General features: G+C 47.5%; 8 protein-coding genes across 11 annotated transcripts; 3 read left to right on the forward strand and 5 right to left on the reverse strand.

The window, feature by feature from the left end:
* Nucleotides 1-99: 99 nt before the first annotated feature.
* LOC112346389 (early light-induced protein, chloroplastic-like) lies at nt 100-958 on the reverse strand. Its single transcript, XM_024675286.1, has 2 exons — nt 501-958; nt 100-441 (listed from the first exon to the last, which is right to left on the reverse strand). Exons 1-2 carry the CDS (start codon nt 888-890, stop codon nt 148-150), a joined length of 684 nt encoding a protein of 227 aa, XP_024531054.1. The 5' UTR covers nt 891-958; the 3' UTR covers nt 100-147.
* Nucleotides 959-1,931: 973 nt separating this feature from the next.
* On the reverse strand, nt 1,932-2,858 carry LOC112346401 (early light-induced protein, chloroplastic-like). The gene is made up of 3 exons (XM_024675317.1): nt 2,429-2,858; nt 2,073-2,362; nt 1,932-2,013 (listed from the first exon to the last, which is right to left on the reverse strand). Exons 1-3 carry the CDS (start codon nt 2,801-2,803, stop codon nt 1,980-1,982), a joined length of 699 nt encoding a protein of 232 aa, XP_024531085.1. The 5' UTR covers nt 2,804-2,858; the 3' UTR covers nt 1,932-1,979.
* A 1,086-nt stretch (nt 2,859-3,944) lies between these two features.
* On the reverse strand, nt 3,945-4,890 carry LOC9631796 (early light-induced protein, chloroplastic). The gene is made up of 2 exons (XM_002970554.2): nt 4,386-4,890; nt 3,945-4,311 (listed from the first exon to the last, which is right to left on the reverse strand). The coding sequence occupies exons 1-2, from the start codon at nt 4,767-4,769 to the stop codon at nt 4,018-4,020; spliced, it is 678 nt and encodes a 225-aa protein (XP_002970600.1). The 5' UTR covers nt 4,770-4,890; the 3' UTR covers nt 3,945-4,017.
* A 565-nt stretch (nt 4,891-5,455) lies between these two features.
* On the forward strand, nt 5,456-7,589 carry LOC9632662 (protein WHAT'S THIS FACTOR 1 homolog). Of its 2 annotated transcripts, none has more exons than XM_024675460.1 (3): nt 5,456-5,690; nt 5,928-7,007; nt 7,062-7,589. In XM_024675460.1, exons 1-3 carry the CDS (start codon nt 5,537-5,539, stop codon nt 7,088-7,090), a joined length of 1,263 nt encoding a protein of 420 aa, XP_024531228.1. In that variant the 5' UTR covers nt 5,456-5,536; the 3' UTR covers nt 7,091-7,589. The 2 variants fall into 2 exon arrangements, with proteins under 2 accessions (XP_024531228.1, XP_024531227.1); XM_024675459.1 differs by having other exon boundaries at nt 5,936-7,007.
* An 863-nt stretch (nt 7,590-8,452) lies between these two features.
* On the forward strand, nt 8,453-10,585 carry LOC9631797 (WD repeat-containing protein RUP2). 3 transcript variants are annotated; one of them, XM_024675178.1, is made up of 4 exons: nt 8,453-8,726; nt 8,789-8,847; nt 8,897-10,312; nt 10,385-10,585. In XM_024675178.1, exons 2-3 carry the CDS (start codon nt 8,842-8,844, stop codon nt 10,292-10,294), a joined length of 1,404 nt encoding a protein of 467 aa, XP_024530946.1. In that variant the 5' UTR covers nt 8,453-8,726; nt 8,789-8,841; the 3' UTR covers nt 10,295-10,312; nt 10,385-10,585. The 3 variants fall into 3 exon arrangements, with proteins under 3 accessions (XP_024530946.1, XP_002970357.1, XP_024530945.1); XM_002970311.2 differs by having other exon boundaries at nt 8,897-10,581; XM_024675177.1 differs by having other exon boundaries at nt 8,792-8,847; nt 8,897-10,581.
* LOC112346370 lies at nt 10,528-11,980 on the reverse strand. The gene is made up of 2 exons (XM_024675179.1): nt 11,902-11,980; nt 10,528-11,454 (listed from the first exon to the last, which is right to left on the reverse strand). Exon 2 carries the CDS (start codon nt 11,428-11,430, stop codon nt 10,609-10,611), a length of 822 nt encoding a protein of 273 aa, XP_024530947.1. The 5' UTR covers nt 11,431-11,454; nt 11,902-11,980; the 3' UTR covers nt 10,528-10,608.
* A 111-nt stretch (nt 11,981-12,091) lies between these two features.
* Nucleotides 12,092-13,326, reverse strand: LOC9631798 (3-hydroxybutyryl-CoA dehydrogenase). Its single transcript, XM_002970555.2, has 4 exons — nt 13,010-13,326; nt 12,736-12,957; nt 12,561-12,673; nt 12,092-12,509 (listed from the first exon to the last, which is right to left on the reverse strand). The coding sequence occupies exons 1-4, from the start codon at nt 13,193-13,195 to the stop codon at nt 12,167-12,169; spliced, it is 864 nt and encodes a 287-aa protein (XP_002970601.1). The 5' UTR covers nt 13,196-13,326; the 3' UTR covers nt 12,092-12,166.
* A 2-nt stretch (nt 13,327-13,328) lies between these two features.
* Nucleotides 13,329-14,693, forward strand: LOC9632663 (sec-independent protein translocase protein TATC, chloroplastic). Its single transcript, XM_002970312.2, has 4 exons — nt 13,329-13,596; nt 13,655-13,959; nt 14,018-14,308; nt 14,361-14,693. Exons 1-4 carry the CDS (start codon nt 13,356-13,358, stop codon nt 14,580-14,582), a joined length of 1,059 nt encoding a protein of 352 aa, XP_002970358.2. The 5' UTR covers nt 13,329-13,355; the 3' UTR covers nt 14,583-14,693.
* The last annotated feature ends 5,329 nt before the right edge of the window (nt 14,694-20,022 follow it).

Genomic DNA, 20,022 nt, shown 5'->3' on the forward strand with positions numbered 1-20,022 from the left:
ATCTAGACGAACTGATGCTGTACGTAAATGGGCATATGCCAGGTATCGATCACTTAACACAAGAAGTTATAAACTACAAAGTTATATCTATCTTTACTGGCCAGCCAGAGGAACAAAAATTTACAGATTGGATTTATCCCAGGTCACCTACATCATGTTAAAAACTGGCGTCTTGATGAAGGATTCCGTGAGCACCAGAGCGAGGAAGCCAAGCATGGCAGTCCGCCCATTCCAGCGCTCCGCCATGGCATTAAATGGGCCCAAAGCTCTGCTATCGGGGCTCTCCCCCTTAAACATGGGAACCAGCGATGCATACGCAAAGAGCTGTGCCACCATCAAGAAGTTAAACAAGCCAAAGTTGCCTGGCGCGTAGAGCTGCTCGAACACCGTTTGTCCCGTTATTCTCTCCACAGCAAATGCCCACACAATTCCAACCATGGCCTGTATCAATGGAAAAAAATCTAATAACAAGGCCACGGATCCAGGAACGAGGAACTTACCAGTCTGCCATTGATCGTCTCTGGGCCAGCGCCATCAAATGCCATCAAGCTGGGGAACGATCGATCGCCAGTCTCTGGCCGCCTCTCGATCTCCGGCCTCGGCCACATTGCTCCGGACGATGGCACAGCTCCAAACACGGACTTCTTCTCCGACTCATTCTCTGCCTGGTTCTTGAGCACACCCTCGCGGCTAATATTCTTCTTGGTCTGGTCCAGAACGCTGCTGATGCCATCGCCTCCTGCAGGACCTTTGTCCGAGGAAGCTCTCACTGGCAGCAAGAATCCCAAGGAGCGAGTAGATCGGGACTTGTGAGCGGAGGCTCCTCCCAGAGGAGTTTTAGAGAGGGAGGAAGGGAGTGCCGCAAGGCTGCTGCTTGTGGCTAGGGCCATGTTGCTCAGGACTAAAAGCTACAAATATTTGGACCTGCAAAACACTTCAAATGAATTGGATCACTCAAATCGAATGTGAATCGCAGGATGGCTATACTGTTCTCGGTGCTGGAATTTATAAGAATCGGGGACCACACGTGGCAAGATCCCTGCCATTGTAGTGTCACCAAAGCATCTCTTATGTGTCGTAAGGTGGCGCGCCTTTACCGTGAACACTATTAAGGACGATGTTACTAGGTAATCTTTCAGCCGCAAGTCAAATGGGGCTTGCCACTTTGGCATCTCCTTATCAGTACGCGTACTCACCACATCAACTGAAGACCCTAAGTTTCCATTCTTGTGTTCAAGACCACATAAAGTTTGATAGCATTTTTGGCAAATCGAATCCCGGCGCCTCTTGCCCAAAACTTTGCGAGAGCACACATGCTGCATGGCACGTTTCTCCTTCTGGTACTGTAAGCGTGGCATGTTCCAGTCCATTCATTTTCTGATCCGTTGATAATGTGCGGCCACGGAGGAGAGACAGAGAGAGGATCCAGATTTCTGGGTACGGGAGAATTCTTAATTTGCAAAGCTTGGTTAAATTGGATGATTGATGCGAACTTGGTTGGAAATCTTCATACCTTGTGAACCAAGCAGTTAAAGTTTATAATAATATGGCTTTTTTGGGATATTAGAATCAAACTAAGAAGTGTAACGACAATTTCAAACCTGGTACAGCAAGAACAAGCATTTCGAATTGTTCCACTTACTCTTCAGGGAGCAAATTGAACATGAAAAAGATCAAACTCAAGCATATGCAGCAGTTCCGTTTATGACTCTTATGGACAGCTGTTTAAAATCTAGTTCAGTGTTTGCTCAAGAATTAAGAGTTACTTGGATTTCTATGTTTCCAATAATAAAGATTGGAGGCGGCTCCAAGTTTGTGAAGCTGGCACGGATTAACTTGACGAGGTGGTCTGCTAGATCGTGAAAAGCAGATTAAAAAAATGTAATCATATAGATAATATTTACATCATGTTAAAAACTGAGTGAAATTCGGCCAGCTCTCGAATGCAATCACGTTCCATTTGGAGACCCGTTTTAAGCTCATGTTTGCAAGGTAGACGCAATAAAATTAAAACTGTGTTATAACATAAATTTAATGAGCAAAAATTTACAGACTCTGAGGCTGACACTTACATCATGTTAAAAACTGGGGTCTTGGTGAAGAATTCCGTGATCACCAAAGCCAAGAAGCCAAGCATGGCAGTCCGCCCATTCCAGCGCTCCGCCATGGCTCTAAACGGGCCCAATGATCGGCTATCGGGGCTCTCTCCCTTAAACATGGGAACCAGCGACGCGTAAGCAAAGAGCTGTGCGACCGCCAAGAAGTTAAACAAGCCAAAGTTGCCTGGCGTGTAGAGCTGCTCGGCCACCGTTTGTCCCGTCATTCGCTCCACCGCAAATGCCCATAAGATTCCAACCATAGCCTGTGACGATAACATCAACGGAAAGAACAAGGAACTCCAGGAACTTTGGAGAAGGGATGAACTTACCAGTCTGCCATTGATTGTCTCGGGACCAGCGCCATCGAATGCCATCAAGCTCGCGAACGACCGATCACCCGTCTCTGGCCGCCTCTCAATCTCAGGCCTCGGCCATAATGCTCCGGACGATGGCACCGCTCCAAACACGGACCTCTTCTCCGACTCGTTCTCTGCCTGGTTCTTAAGCACATCCTCGCGGGTGATATTCTTCTTGGTTTCGTCCAGAACGCTGCTGATCCCATCGCCTCGCCCATTTTCCGAGGAAGCTCTCACTGGCAGCAAGAATCCCAAGGAGCGATTTGATCGAGACTTGGCTCCTCCGAGAGGAGTTTTAGAGAGCGAGGAAGGGATTGCCGCAATGCTGCTGCTTGTGGCGACGGCCATTGCTCAAAACTGAAAGCTACAAAATTCGGAGGGAAATACAAACGCTTAAAGAATTGGATCGAATGTGAATCGCAAGATGGTTAGACTGTTCTTGCTGCTCAAATTTATATGAAACGGGGACCACACGTGGCAAAAACCCTGCCATTCGAGTGTCACGGAAAGAATCTCGTATGTGTCGTAAGGGCGAGATATTTACCTTTATTATGAACACTATTAAAGAGTGAATCTTATGTTTCGAGCATCTCCATTTTTTGCTAGCAACCCAAATCAAGTATCCCAAAGAGAACGTGATGGTGGCGGAGGGGCTAAGGCGCAAAATGGGGTAGTATCTGTGATCTCGACTCGGATACCTGGCATTAGCTCCAGCTTCTCGCGCAAAAGACTTACAAGAATGAAGAAACTCCGATAAATTAGATAGATAGATGTTTTTTCAAGTCACCGCAGTGCTAAAGAGAACAATAAAGAAGCGATTGGCCCTATTGCGCACTGGTGTCTTGAGACTCACTGCTCATAATAGTGTATGCCTGTGTTATTTTATCAACTCCAGTGAACTGGCTAGCTCGTCAAACAAAACACACTAGACGGGATCGAAAGGATTATGCGAATGGGAGCATCTTCTCGGCGGCACAAGCCGGAGTAGAATCAAATTCTGGAGAGGAATCGATGTTGCAATTTGCTACTCCGCCACCAATGCGCCAAGTACTTGATGATGGGTCAAATCAATCGAGAGCTCTGCCGAGTGAAAACGTTATTCAGCCTTGCAGCGGCTGTTGTGTACTAGCCCGCCAAGGAGATTCCAGCACGAGCACTACGAAAATACAAAAGCGGAACATCCGCGACCCAGTGCTCGTGTGAGCCGCCGCAGCAGCAGCAGCAATCTAAAGCTCCACTCCTGCCATACCTCAAGTCCATTGTTCGGCATCCATGCTCTTGCTCGCCTCCATCTTATAGGTATAAGCACAGCATGCTGTGTGGATTGGAGCCAAACGTTTTGGACTTAGCATGGGTCTAGCAGGAGATATTGTGCTGTGAGTTGCACAGCGGTATATGGGAAACTGGAATGGCTCTTGGCAAGACACAACGGGCTTATTCGAATGCAATCACGTTCCATATGGAGACCCGTTTTAAGCTCATGTTTACAAGATAAACAATAAAATTAAAACTATGTTATAACATAAATTTAATGAACAAAAATTTGACTCTCAGGTTGACACTTACATCATGTTAAAAACTGGGGTCTTGGTGAAGAATTCTGTGAGCACCAAAGCGAGGAAGCCAAGCATGGCAGTCCGCCCATTCCAGCGCTCTGCCATGGCTCTAAACGGGCCCAAGGATCGGCTATCGGGGCTCTCTCCCTTAAACATGGGAACCAGCGATGCGTAAGCAAAGAGCTGTGCGACCGCCAAGAAGTTAAACAAGCCGAAGTTGCCTGGCGTGTAGAGCTGCTCGGCCACCGTTTGTCCCGTCATTCTCTCCACTGCAAAGGCCCACAAGATTCCAACCATTGCCTGTATCAATGGAAAAATAAACTTAGAACAACGGACTCCACGGATCCTGAACTTTGGAGAAGGGAGGGACTTACCAGTCTGCCGTTGATCGTCTCTGGGCCAGCGCCATCGAATGCCATCAAGCTCGCGAACGACCGATCGCCCGTCTCTGGCCGCCTCTCAATCTCAGGCCTAGGCCACAATGCTCCGGACGATGGCACCGCTCCAAACACGGACCTCTTCTCCGACTCATTCTCTGCCTGGTTCTTGAGCACATCCTCGCGGGTGATCTCCTTCTTGGTCTGGTCCAGAACGCTGCTGATCCCATCGCCTCGCCCATTGTCCGAGGAAGCTCTCACCGGCGGCAAGAATCCCAAGGAGCGACCGGATCGAGACTTGTAGGCGGAGGCTCCTCCGAGAGGAGTTTTAGAGAGCGAGGAAGGAATTACCGCAATGCTGCTGCTTGTGGCGAGGGCCATTGCTGAGGACTAGAAGCTACAAAAATTCGGTAGAAACGCTTTGAATTGGATCGCTGAAAGAGAATATGTGAATCGCAGGATGGCTAGACTGTTCCCGACCCTCGAATTTATACGAGGCGGGGACCACGCGTGGCAAAATCCCTGCCATTCCAGTGTCACCGAAAGAATCTCTTATGTGTCGTAAGGTGGCGCGAAATACTTACCTTTACCATGAACACTGTTAAGACGTTTGAATCGATCTTTGAGCTCAAAACCAATTGGGGCTTGCCACTTCGGCAGGCGGCGGTAAATCCATCGAATGTAGAACTAGTACCTGGATCAAGGTTGATCTCGGTTGATCGCAGGGGCCGCAAAAACCAGAAACTTCGATGAGCTTGAGAGAACAAAACAATCTTCTCTATTTGCGGTCACGCAGATTAAGAGTGTCGCTAAAGCATAGATTGAAAAGGAACCTGGCAGCCAGCAAATGCTGGAAGAAAAGTAGTAAAATGGAAAGAGGGCGATGAACAAGAGAAAAATAGAGAGCTTAAATTCCATGGAATGCCGATTTCAGGGCTTGCTCGATGGATGCGTGTGGCTTTGATTCAGCTGGCTTGTAACGGGCCCTTGATCCTCTGGAACCACGATCTCTTCAGCGATTCCTCCCGAATTCCATACCTCTGGCGATGACGGCCCCGGTGGCATTGCATGACAAAGAGGAGCTAAAAAACCCTGGGGTTTAGGGTTCTTGGGGAGAGAGCTATGGTGGTGTTGGATTCCCCGCTGCGATGGCTCACGGAGGCAGTGAAGCGGCGATCGCTGCAGCTGGCCACTGGATATTTCCATCCCGACGAGCGCCGATGGATCGACCAGGCGCCGAAGCCGAAGCAGTCGAAATCCGGGCGATCTTTGTGGAAATGGATGCGGCTTCGCGAGATTCAGGTAGGATTTCACCTCTCCTTGCCTCCATTCTCGTCTCGGTAGAAATATCGAGATTTTCGCATTCCTCGCTGGAATCCTTCCATCTTTGCGATTTTTATCTCCTTGGTTGCATTCTCCCGTCTTGGAACCTTTCTGGTTGTTTTTCTCTCTTGTGGCGAAGTTTTTCTCTCGCATTCTTGGCTCTCGTCCATCTTTGCGATTTGTTTCTAAAACTTTCCTTCTTCTTTTGTTGGCAAGGGATACAGGTGTGGATGAGAGACGGCGATCTGGAGAGCATTCGACGCAACGATCGAAGGATCGCATACATTAAGCGAGTGATGGAGTATCTGGTCAGTCACGAGAAGCAAGGAAGCGTTAACCTCCGAAAACTCCATGCAGTTGAAGGGCTGGACGACAATACCAAGCACGGGTTAAGAAGAAACGCGTGGAACTATCCGGGCTTCTTCACAGTCACGGTAAACAACAGGCAAAAGGAAGACTTGGTAGCTCTCACCGACGAGGCCAAGCAGCTCATGGAGGACGAGAGAAGAGCTCGATGGGATCGCGACGAGAGCTCTTGCGTCCAGATCCTCAAGAAGATACTGATGATGAGCCGGGACAGGAGGATCCGGCGATCGAAGCTCCACTGCCTACAAGAGTACTACGCGTTTCCATACGACTACAACACTGGTTTTCTCGAGAGGCACCCGGACCACATCCGTCTCGTGGAAACTCCCAAGGATTCCTACGTCGAGCTGGTTTCGTGGGACGAAGAACTGGCCGTGACGGAACGAGAGAAAGCTGTGGCTCAGGGAAGGACTCCCAAAGAGCTTGGACAATGGGCCTTCGTCATCTCATATCCGGAAGGCTACACTCCAAACAGGGTCCGGCTCGAGCAGCTCGACAATTTCCAGAGGTTGCCATTTCCATCGCCTTATGAGTTCTCCCAGCGGGCTTTCGACACTCCAGCGGGGCAGAAGGAGGCCCTCGGGATCTTCCACGAGCTCCTGAGCTTTACCGTGGAGAAGAGAGCGCTCGTCTCGGATTTCACCACCTTGGCTGGCAGTCTCAACATACCACGCTACTTCTCCGACTCGCTCCTGAGCTGCCACCCGGGGATCTTCTACGTGAGTAAGTGGAAGAACCAGCACTACGTTTTCCTGCGAGAGGCATACCGAGGAAAGAATCTGGTGGCCGAAGAAGTCGATCCCTTGGTAACCATCAGATGGCGCTACTTGGAGCTGATGAAGCCCAAGCCAGAGAAGCTACACTTGAGCTCTAGAGACGAGGACTACCTTTACGTACCAATCTCGAAGCGTGGGATCACGTCCAACCAAGGTAAGCTGTTTATCATAGTCGCAAAGGGAAGTAACGCATCGCCTCCTCTGACAGAATCCATGGGTTTAATCAGGAGCTTGTAACAAGTGCTGCGATCAAACAGGTTGACGAGACAAATCAGGTACTCTTAAGATCAAACGCGGTCCCAAGATGAAGCCGCGAGCGCAAACAAAATGACAAGACAACTCAGGTACTCTTTTTGTTCCAAGATAAAGCGAATGCCATGGCTTCTTCAGCTCCAAACAGACTTCCAAAGTCGTCCGGTAGATCATTGAGTTCTAGGAGGACAAAGGAAATCGAGCCAACCGGCAAGCCTACCATATACTCGTTCAAACATGGGAAGTATGTGTGCGTTTATTATTTTATCACCACCCGGATAACCGATGAACTGGCTATCACGCAAGGGCTTTGGGCAAGAGGTGCCGGGGTCGATTAGCCAGACGCCCAAACAAAACACGTGGCTCTAGTCTTTTTGCTAAATTATATTACTGTAAACGTGGTATTTTCTCAGTCCCGTAAAAGTAAAAAAAGATCTTAGCGTCTCTTTCCGCACCGATGATACACTCGCGGAGATACCCTTTTGATCTTTTTGATATGAGACGGTGTGGATTGATGCGAAGACGTTTTGGACTTGGCAGACATGGATGCGATCGAGGAGGGGAATGCCAGTTGCTGGATGTCTTGTGCTGTGAGTTGCATGGAGGTACATCGGAAGCTGGAATGCCCTCTTGATCTCCATGGCAAGACAAAACAGGCTACGGGGCAAGCTTAAGACATTGGAACTTAGGGCGCCTTGTTAGAACAGCACAAGTTAATTAGATGCATACTTTCGCCATCTCTCGTGTGCATGGAGATTCCGAGTGACGAGGTAATGAAGAAGAACGGTATGCACGTTTCCAGTCATCACAGCGGTCACATGTGACGTGGGTGATCTCGGTGACAAGAGTTGCTTTGATCCTCAGGGAGTTTTCAGTGGGCAGGAGTTAAGTCGATGTGTTGCAAAAAACGCTCTACGACTTGCCTTAACGAAGAAACTCTGAGAAAAAACAGGACCTATGATCCAAATCCTTGGACACATAAAAAGCGTATACATGTATTATCATCGCTGAGGTGCAGGGTCGAACACGAGGTTCTGTTTTCTACCATATAAAACGTGGCACCCTTCGATCCGCCAAAAGAAAAAGACAAAATTTTCTTGACAAAGACGATCCACGATGACTGAGGGCTTTTCATCTTGAAGCACGATGCATCGGTCCAATCTACTTTGCCACTGCTTTACTTAATAATTTGGCAAAGCTCTAACTGATCCATTGAGCCGTCGAAGCAGTAAGTTAGAGCGCTGGATCATCTGGGCGCGCGATCTCTGGCAGTAGCCAATTGCACATTTTCTATTTCATGGTGGGATTTCATCTTAAATGGTGGTTGGCGGCCATCCAACGGCCAGGGAGACGTTCTCCAGAGTTAGTAGAAAGGCGCGGTGGATGCGCATGAGCCTCTTGTTTTAGTCTCAGCGAAGCGTGTGGTTTTGGTGCAAAGCAACGCAGATATTTGCCCTGCGCTTCAAGGGTTTGAGCGAGGAAAGAAGGCGAGGCCGCGCAGCGCCTACATTCTTTTCTCTCGATCGCGATCGATCTTGTCCAGGTTCGAAATTTTGCGGTGATTGGCGGAATGATCTTCTGGAGGAAATGGAGGCGGCGCTGGAATTCCTGCTCGGTTGAGGTGCGTTGCCATTTGAAAATTTCTTTCGCTGCCGGATTTCTGGACTGAACTGGAAACAATAGTAGCGGTATGAGTTTCGTGAGAGGAGAGGAGAGGAGAGGCTCTCATTTGGTTTATGGAGGTACTGTGAAAGATATCTTTGCGCGATCAGAGCCTTTTTCTCGCGGCAGGTGTCCAATGGAGCAATCGGGCAGAGAGGAGGCGGTGGAGGAACGCTGCTTTGCATTCCCAGCGACACGCTCGCAGATGATAAACGGCTGAAGAAACGTTCGCGCAGGCTGCTCGTCTCGGATAGCACTGGTGAGTCCCACAACAATGCGAAGCGATCGGCAGCAATGTACTCCACAGCTTTCAACTTCAAGCTCCCGGGGACCACGAAAACTTATCCTGGGACCAGCACTACCAACAGCTCTTTGGACCCGCCAGTGGATTCATCGCGAATGCCGGAGCCGGAGTCGTGTGATCAGTCCAGGCACGAAACATGGGAGTTTGAGACGCTGGTCCCGTTTAGCTGCGAAACGCCATCGCTGCTGTCGTCGGACGTGATCTCCACGATCGACTACGATGAAACCGGACAGCTGATAGCTACTGGTGGGCTGGCGAGGAAGATCAGGATTTGCTCGTACCAGGAGCTAGTGAACGGGATGGGAAGGGAGTGTTTCCAGGGGCGCAACGTGAAAAACCTCTTCACCACCATTTGCATGCCGGCAAAGCTCAGCAGCCTCAAGTGGAGGCCGGGGGGCTCCGAGGTGATCGCTTGCGGTGACTACGATGGCTCGGTCACGGAGTGGGACGTAGAGCACGGGGTCACTGTGAGTGAAAGATACGAGCACACGGGACGAACAGTGTGGAGCATCGACTACAGCAGGGACTTCCGGGGCCTGCTAGCGTCGGCGTCGAGCGACAGCACCGTGAGGTTTTGGAGCAGGAATGTGGAGCGGAGCGTTGGGATCATCAAGTCCCTTAAGCGGAACTCGATGTGCTGCGTGGAGTTCGGCCGCTCCTCCGGTCCCTGCTGCTACGTTGCCGTGGCCTGCGCCGACGCGAGTGTGTATCTGTATGATATGCGGAGCCTGGGGAGCCCAGTCGCGACCCTGCGAGGCCACGAGAGGTCCGTGAGCTACGTGAGATGGCTGGGCGAGAACAGCTTGGTGTCCTCGTCTCCAGACGGCACGATTCGACTGTGGGATATCGCCTCGACAGTAACTGGTACCGGCGAGAGTTGGCACGCTCGGAACGACGAGCTGCCGATCGCGAGAACTTTTGGCTGTCACTCCAACACCAGGAACTTTGTTGGACTGTCCGTTGCGAGCTCCGGCGGCGGCTCCGGCGGGCTCATCGCGTCCGGGTCCGAGAACAACGAAGTTTTTGTGTACAGCTCTTCCGTCTCGGAGAGACCCGTCTTCCGGCACAAGTTCAACGATGCGGTCGTGCTGGATGATAAGGCCTTCGTGGGGTCGGTTTGCTGGACCAAGCAACAAGATCACTTGTCCTTGATCTCGGCAAACTCCGAAGGCATTGTGCAGGTTATACGGGCCACAACAACAGCAACAGCGCGACATACATGACACACTGCCGCTGCTGAGGTTGGGCTTTTCTTTTCACATTTTCTTACACTGAATAACGGGACGAGAGATTTTGCTTTTCCCCATTGGAAGAAAGATGGTGGACACAACTCGACACACAGGTATCACGTTTTACACACGGAATAACAGGAGTGGCTGTTTCATACGTAGCGCACACACACACACACACACACACACACACACACACACAGAGGCTTTAAGAGAGAAGAAAAATCGACTTGGAACCGAAACTCGCGAGTTAAATAAGTAAAAGAGCACAGCACTCAAAACAAAGACTGTTCTTGGTCAGTTGCCACTCAGGCCCGATCCATGTCTTCGATCGAAGCCTCCGCTAGAGTCCGCTGCTGCTGCTCCCGCTGGGGAGACGATCCGTTCGCAAGCTGAAGGGAGCATCCGAGCTCAACAGGAAGGGGCTGCTGCTGCTGCTGCTGCTGCTCTACCAAACAACTCTTTCCGGCCTCGATGAATCCAGCAGTGGGAGTTTGGACACCAAACAAGGGAGGCACCACAGGAGCAAATCCGAGCTGCTGCCCGTGATCTCTGACTGGAGTGTGGTGCCTGGAGCTGGAGACGTCGAGCGGATTCTCGGCCAGTGCCGGTGGCATTACCACCGCTTGCGAAGAACTCGGAGTGGTCGAGGAGGCCGGGACTGGGCTGGAAAGCCGAGCAGTGGCGGCAGCACCTCCGCGGCTTCCACCGGCAAATCTCACATTTGGAGCGATGTCGTTGGCGGTGGTGATCGGAACGCAAAGTCCCGGCCCAAACACGACGCCGCGGAGGATGGTGTCCGTCTCGCCCACCCGGACGGTGAGAATGTAGCCGGCGTCGAAGGAGCCGTCGAGCACGCCATGGACCGACTGGCCGACGAGCGACGCGTCCACTTGTGGGGGGCTCAGTGGGTCGATCTTCCTCTTCCGGACCTTCCTGGCGGGGGTTGGACCAACGCCACCATTGGTGCCCAGCTGCGGGCTGGCGGCGGCGGCGGCGGCGGCGGCGGCGATGGTGTCGCACTTCCGAGGCCGGCCTCTTCGTTTCTTCACTGGGGAGGCGGCGCCGCCCTCTTCCGGCGGCCGGGGGGTGCCGGTCTTGGGCGGATCAACGCCGGGAGCATCCACCATCGGCCTCAACTCGCGAGAAATAATCTGAGCAAAGAGGGAAGAAAACAGAAACCAGTTTCTGAGAGTCCACAGATTCAAAAACAAATCAAGGAACAGTGTGATTCTTTTCTTTCTTTTTGTTTGGAGCTCTAACGTGGAGTCAGCGAGGCATTCAGAGAACAAGGTAAACTGATGGTTCCCAAAACACCCAAGAAAAAAGAAATCCCAAGATCGATTAAGAAAATGAACAAGCACTTTGGCTCCCGGTCAAAAGAAACACAGGCAAACATTCCACGGCGCATGCGAAAGCGAGCCTCTTTTGACAAGGGAGACAAAGTCAATAGCAATGTAGCAACTGGAAAGATTCGATCTTGGCCAGCGGAAGCGCTCGCTAGGGTTTTGGGAGACAACAAAGAACCGAAGCAAGAAAACTGAAGAAGCAAGAAAACGCGAAGCAAGAAAATGCCCAAGAAGAGGAGAGAGAACAAGAACCTGTTGATCGCGATCAAGCGCGCTTCCTCCGCTCGCCCGCCACTCTCCCAAGCTTCTTTCTCCCCATGGCGGTAGCACGGGCACCAATGCGCGCGCCGCTAACCTTTGCTTACCGCTTAATTAATGTCACAGAATGTACACCCACACTAACAGAATATCCTCCTAGCAGACAGAATATACGACATTGGTATATGCCATCTGATCTTTTTAAATTTAAATTTTGGGGTTTAGGAGTTTAGGGTTCTTCGATAGAAACGCTTCATCTTTACATTTTGGAGAGGTAGTGGTAGACTCCCCGGCCGGATTTGCGCCCCAGCCAGCCAGCGTCCACGTACTGGGCGAGCAGCGGGCAGGGGCGGTACTTGGCGTCGCCCAGGCCGGCGTGGAGGACGCCCATGATCGACAAGCAAGTGTCGAGGCCGATGAAATCCGCGAGCGCCAGCGGCCCCATGGGCTGGTTCGTCCCGAGCTTCATGGCCGTGTCGATCTCCTCCGCGCTGCTCACGCCCTCGAGCAGCGCGTAGAACGCCTCGTTGATCATCGGCATGAGGATCCGGTTGACGACGAAGCCCGGGAAGTCGCGGGAGCTCACCACCGTCTTGCCGAATCTATCCGGGGTGATCAGCTTAGCTTCTATAAGATGGGTGCTGCTCTCTTACCTCTCCGCGAGCTCCTTGGTCTGCTCAAAAACTTCGTCCGCGGTTGCCAGGCCCCGGACGATCTCCACGAGCTTCATCAATGGCGGCGGGTTCATGAAATGCATGCCAATCACCTGTTGGAAAGAACAGAACTCTAGAGCTTGACACTTCTTAGAACAAGGAGGAGATCACTTACTTGCTGAGGACGTTGCGTAGAGGCAGCCAGCCTTGTGATCGAGATGGAGCTCGTGTTTGACGCCAGGATCGCCGACGGCTTGAGCAGCCTATCCAGCTCCGAGAAAATCCCCTTCTTCACATTCTCTCGCTCGGAGACAGCCTCGATCACCACATCCGCCGAGCTCATGTCAGCCAGAGAAGTGGTCGTCGACACGCGCGCCAGAGTCGCATTCGCTTCATCCTGCCAGCGATCAATCAATCTCCCCTTCCTGGATGCGCTACAATTCATTTACCTCCGAGATGACGCCCTTCTTCACGAATCTCGCCAGCGACGAGGAAATGCTCTGCAAGCCCCTCGTCAGAGCCGCGCCGTCGGAGTCCGCCATCACCACGGCCATCTGCGCGGCGGCCGCGAGCTGCGCGATTCCAGCCCCCATTTGCCCTGCGCCTACCACGCCCACGACCCTGACGATCGCCATAGCGCACAGGGCTCATGATCCGAAGAACCCTAAACACAGAGCATTTAGTTTGAAGGAATCGAACCCTCGTCGTCTTTTACCCCTTTTAATCATGACTAAAAGGTCGTTTTTTTAACGGAATTATCATTTCGAAAGAATATCTTCCGTGCTAGGGCTAGCTATGGCGAGCACGATGCGGCCAGCGCCTCCCGTGTGCTTGTGCGGCGATGGCGCGGCTTCGTCTAGCAGCTGGACATGGGTGGGAAGAAGCCGAATTTCATTCTCCGCGGTAAGGAGGCCTCGCATTTTCGATTTGGCGATCAGAAGGAAGAATCGTGTTCTCAAGTGCGTGGCGGCAAAGGCAGAGACGGAGCTGGACGGTGGGAGCTCGAGTGGAACCACTGTGGAGGAGGCGCCACCGGGTAAGCTCCAAATTCCAACGAAAATTCTAGCAATCTCTTTTGTCCATTCGCTAAACAGCTCCAAGCACAAGGCCTGATGAAAAAATCTCGAGCACGATCTCTCAAGACTCGTCATCTCCAATTTCGTCTTGGCTCTATCCCGACAAGGAGGACCTCCCCGACGACAAAGAGATGACAATCTTTGAACACTTGGAAGAGCTTCGGGAGCGTTTGCTCTTGTCGGTCGGAGCCGTGGGAGTGGCAATGCTTGGCTGCTTTGCCTTCGCTAAAGATCTCATCATGTACTTGGAATCACCAGCACACGTACAAGGCGTTCGTTTCCTCCAACTCTCACCCGGCGAGTATTTCTTCACAACTCTAAAGGTATGCTCGCGGTTCTAGAGTTGCAATAATGAGATCTATCTGCTTTCTCGTTTCACAGGTCTCTGGTTACTGCGGACTTCTCATCGCCAGCCCAGTCATTCTGTACGAGATCATCGCGTTTGTAGTCCCGGGGCTAACTCTGAGCGAGAGAAAGTTCCTGGGGCCTATTGTTCTCGGATCGTCCATTCTCTTCTACGCAGGATTGGCGTTCTCCTACTCGGTGTTGACTCCGGCAGCGCTAAACTTCTTCGTTTCCTACGCCGAAGGAGTGGTAGAATCGATCTGGTCGATCGACCAGTACTTTGAGTTCATCCTCGTGCTCATGTTTAGCACAGGTCTCGCCTTCCAGGTTCGTGATGAGGTTTCTTACGTCTTTGGTTCCAAGGTTCCGTGGTTTCCAGGTTCCAGTGATACAACTTTTACTGGGACAAACCAAGCTTGTCACTGGCGATCAAATGCTATCGGTGTGGAGATATGTTGTTGTCGGTGCTGTTGTTGCTGCTGCAGTTCTCACGCCCTCTACAGATCCGCTAACGCAGATCCTTTTGGCCGGTCCCTTGATTGGACTGTACCTGGGTGGGGCATCTCTCGTCAAGTTACTCCAAGCTGGAGAGACTTCCTGAGACACATACAAATTCTAACTATATTTATTAAAACATGTCTATAATTTTAAACATTTATGAGAGGAAATTATTTTCTTTAATAGAAATTTAATATAAACATTACCTTAAGTAGCACATAAGTAATGGTTTCTTGTATTAGAAGTCTACAAAACATTATTAGGAAATTTTGTCATATAAATGACAAGGCTACAATCATCTTGAATGGACAAAAATGTTGATGATATACATAATGGTTGATTATTCAATAATTATTGTTTATATTCCATATTACTTTTATGCCATTAAATAAAACGACATTTCCATTCTTTTGTACAACTAAATAACAAATAAAAAAATTTCCTTTTACCTGTTTCTTATATTTTATTATTTTTTGAATATAGAATAAGATTACAGTCAAACTCTAAAATTAATATATTTTTCTTATTTGGAGAAATTAAAAACTCATCAGAAGAAAAATGCAATCCATGATATAATGTATCATTCATTTGAACTTTCCAAATTATAAGATTCATAAAATAAAGATAATAATTCAGTATGTTCATTTAATTCATATTTATAACATATTTAGTACTTTCGCTTCCATAAAAGTTTGCAAGTACTTCATTCATTTGAGCTACACTTTTTTCTAAAATACTATTAAGACCTTGGAGAATAAGATAACCTGAAATTGTTGAACATTTATCATGACATGACTAACGTTTAGTTATTACATCAACAAGCCCTTTTGAGGTAGATACTTGCAATAGTGTAAAACATAAATATAACAGAAATATAGAATAAATTTTTAGCTTTAATTTTAATCATATTATAGCTTATTATTATTATCACATATTAGTGTTTTATTATTTAAAAACTTATATTAAAATTGATTTCTTAAAGAGAATATTATAATATAAATTTAGTCTTGTACTTGTATGTATTTCTATAAATATATATAAATACTAGAATTATATATTAAGATAGAATGGATCCTTGCTTAAAATTCAAACCTCTATGCTATATATTTGTTTTACTTATTCAGATTCAAAGTTCTAATATACTTGCAACTTTCCATTCTTGATGGAGTATATTTCTGTCATCATTGCTCCCAATGGGACTTGCATCTCAAACCTTCATGAGATTCAAACTTAAAAAACCTATAATGTGCATAAATTTATTGATTAGCTTTAATTAATTTTAGAGTTTGTACTGAGAGTATTCATCTTTTTCTCAAAGATGAGCTTCTAAGAGTTTGAATATTCTTTGATAAATAGCATTTCATTTCCATATCCTCTTAGTGGAAGATCAAGCTTATAATGAATATTATATTGGAATGATGGTTGTGCTGAGAGTCAATTATAACATGATGAAGCAACTATATCCTCAGCACATGCCAACTTGATGCTTATTAATATACAATTGCAAGAGGAATTCATTTACAAGTATCCCAATAGGTTCATCTAATATATTTGAGTGTGAAATATGTAGTGCTCAAGTGGTGAAGGCATATGTTCATTCTCTTCACCAAATTTTGGCTCACAAGTGCTTAAAGAAGCTAGACAAAGACATATAATATACCATCAATTAGAAATACAAAAGGTTACTTTAAGCCCCAACACAACTACATCTTAAAGTCATATGTGGTGCTCAACTCCCTCATCATTATGATGGCCTTCACAATGTCATAATCCCATAGAATATGCTTCATGGTTTCCACTACCCTACATCCCTTGCATTTTGAAGGTCATTAAGAGACTCAGGGGAAATGCCAAGGGTGTCAAGAAGGCCTCAAACAACTATAATGGGTGGTCAAGGCATTAGATTCTTTAAAGAGGAAAATTTCCAAAATGAAGGATTTGCAATGTATTAAGATAAATAGCCATATAATGATTTTGCCTCCTTCCATAAGGTTAAAAAGCCTCACAGAAGAAGAGTTCATTGATTCCAATTGATATTTGGTAAAAGAAATTGAGGATGAAGCAATTTCACAATGCTATAGCAAAAGGTTCCTCCAAATGAAAATGGATGGAATTGTGAGGTCTTTTGAAATTTAGCTATAATGACCATAGGAAATAAAGATTATAGTTTCCATTACTGGAAAGTTCTAATAGTGAAGATGTCAAATGGCCAAAGGCATATAAACAGAGGATGCAACTAAAACGTGAAACATTTGCTTTAGAAACTAATCAACCTGCAATTGAAGGGGTTGAGAGGATATGGGGAATGACTCTATATCCTTTGATAGAAGAACTTTTTTTTTAGTCAGGGTGTAAAAAAATTGAATAGAATATATGTCTGAATGAGAATTTTCATATCTTAGTTGTCTATAGCTCTCTGTCTAGAATGTCTAATCATAAGAGGCTATTAATTCATCCTCTTAAGATGTTTTAAAGGTTAGGATGTTTTGTTGCACCATGTGAACAAGATACTACCATCTTTGATAAATTCAAATTACTTAGATTCAAAGAAAATGGTAAATTAGATTAATCAAGATTGGTTAACAACCCCCTTCACAATAAAATAAGTGAATGGTTGGTCAGCCTATAATACAATGCTATGGATTATGAGTACAATGTCCACTATACCAATTAGAATTTAGCAAAATTCCTCAAGGGAAGAGTTTCTGGGGCATCTAAGAGGATGTGAGTTTGGGTTGAGTTGGTTTAAACAAAGTTTAGCAATTGGTTCCTCAACTTAAATAGTTGAAGACTTCAGTATAAGCTTGCCATGAGGATATAGAAGGACAATAAAGTTGTCTAGACTTTTGTAAATGCTCTTTATAGTGCTATTGGGGCTATTTATGGTCATTAATTGACATTTGAGAGACTATTTTGTGAAAGAATTGAAGTTTAGACCAAAAGTTCCAACTTGAAGGTCGAGAGTAAGAGTGGAACTAAAAAAAAAGCACTTAAGGAATGTGTAAACAACTAATTTTTCCATTCTACTTTAGTCACTTAACCACACCTCCGACCACTTGGAAAAGTTTCACTCACAACCTTCATAAGTCTTATTTTGGACTTGGGCTTGCTAACCTCGAGAATGGCATCCCTACCACTCAATCTTTGCACTTGGTCCAAGTGCTTCACATGTCCAATCCCATGACCGAAACCCCAAAGTACCACCGACATATTAGCCCATTATGCTAAGGCCATGCCCACTCACCTTGGTCACATCGGTGGTTTGACACCATCTACATCATAGTCCCATCTCTCAAAGACTAGGCCATCTGTCTATGAGTGATCATCCCAGATCCACTCCTTAGCATCCTTAGGATGCCTATAGATATGGGGGATAGCCTTCCCCAATATCCCCTTTATGGTCCCCACCAAGTCCCTTTCTGCCCATGGCCATGTTCACCAACACTGCCACTGGATCAAGGCCCACAGGCCCGACCACTAAGTCCCACGGTCCTCTGGGACTTCCTTCTCACATGACCGTATCCTTGGTCTCTACACTATAGGACGGCTCTTCTTCCTTTTCACAATCTGGGACCTTGGGGCAACATTTCGGAATACCATGGCCTTATGCAAGCCTCGTGGGTACTCTCCCCGCCTTCCGCCTTTGGGTGCTGTAGCTGTGGGCTTAGAGTGAGGTTCCCTTGAGCCACACTAGGTATCCAAGTAGGTAGTGCCACCCAAACTTGGACTAGGAGCATCAATCAGTCAATCTCCCGGGGGAACTAGAGTCGGCTCTTGAACACTTCACCAAGCTACCCTGTTTGTCAGTTTGTGTTCACTCTAGTCTTGGACTTCCCAGTGGGCAGCTCATCACCCAACACTAGTTACAGCCTTCCTGGGCTAAACTGGCCTTTCCTAGCCAAACTGGCTCCACTGTAGTCCTCCCCCTTACTATACTTTTGGAGCTCACCAAATCCCCCAGGGTCTAGGAGACGAATGCTTTGGGCTTTCACCCTCTCAGACTCAAACTTGGACTCGGACTTGGACTCGGACTCGAACTCGGCCTCGGTCTCGGCCTTGGTCTCGGTCTCGGTCCCGATCTTAGTCTCGGTCTCGGTCTTGGTCCCAGTCTTGGTCTCGGTCTCGGTCTTGGTCTCGGTCTCGACCTCGGACTCCATCTCAGGTCCTTCTCAGACTCCATCTCGGATTCCATCTCGGGTCCATCTCGAACTCCATCTCGGACTCCGTCTCGGTCCATCTCGGACTCCATCTCGGGTCCATCTCAAACTCCATCTCGGACTCCGTCTCGGTCCATCTCGGACTCCATCTCGGACTCCATCTCGGTCCATCTCGGACTCCATCTTAGACTCCATCTTGGGTCTCTTTTTAGAGCCTCGCTTATTGCTCACTTCGTGCTCATTCCTTGAGCACTTTGTTAGGAGTTCCACTCCTGCTCTCGACCTTTCAAGTCGGAGCTTTTAGTCCAAATGTGTTACGCTCGTTTGGCTTTCGCTTCAACCATTACCATGTGGTGCCCTTCCGGCTCCATTTTGGGGCCTAGGGATTTTGTGTCTCACAGAATGAGTATGAAGTGATTGATAAATAAGTCTCTAGAAAGGAATAAAAGAATGACTGACACATATTAAGTGTTGTCACACATGGAAGTGTTGAGATTGAGTCTGAGTTGAGTCCAAGACCAAGACTAAGACAAAGTTTGATGCTTAATTTGAGTTCAAGATCAAGTCTGAGACCAAGTCTGAAACCAAGTTCGAGACCAAATCTGAGTTCGAATTCGAGGGGTAAAAGCCCAAAGTAATCATCTTTTAGACCTTAGAGGTTTGGTAAATCTTTGTGGGATAGTAGGAGGAGGATTTTAAGGGAATTAGTGTGACTAAAAAAGGTTATACTCTTGTGGTGAATAATGATATGAATACAAAGGAGTCCAAAGTTGGGATATACATGGATGAATAAGTGGGGTGACTTAATGAAGTGTTTAAAAGCCAACTCTAATTTCTCCAAGAGATTGGATGATTAATACTCCCAATCCTAACACTACCTACTTAAATACTTTGAGTGGCTCATTAAAACCTATATGGCTAGGGCACTCTAGTGGTTAAAAGTAGGAAAAGTACCTATAAAGTTTATTGTTGCAAATGTGACTATGGAGATTGAAAATTATTAATCAGTGAGTCATTTTGGATATTCTTTCTTTATTGCCACAATGGCAAGAGGTCGATATTGTTAAACCTTTTATTAGTCTTTTGTTCAAGTGTTAGTAAACTTAACTTAACATTTGTACTTAGCCAGACGAGTATAAAGAAGGAATTCCTAAGTGTCTATTTAACCAAACATACCTGGTCTAGTTTGTTAGTTCTTTTCTACTTTATGCTTTACTGGCTTGACAAGAACCCCTACAATATTGAGTTTAGTTCCTTAATACTTGTTAAATAATAGCTTATTGTATTTGCTAAACACCCTCGCTATCATGCCTTATGTGTTTGTCCCATTCAGTTCCATTAGCTATTTATGGAAAGTGTTTAAATCTGTGAGTTAGGCATATCTAT

This window comes from Selaginella moellendorffii, unplaced genomic scaffold (assembly GCF_000143415.4).
Source record: "Selaginella moellendorffii unplaced genomic scaffold, v1.0 SELMOscaffold_14, whole genome shotgun sequence".
Taxonomy (NCBI): domain Eukaryota; kingdom Viridiplantae; phylum Streptophyta; class Lycopodiopsida; order Selaginellales; family Selaginellaceae; genus Selaginella; species Selaginella moellendorffii.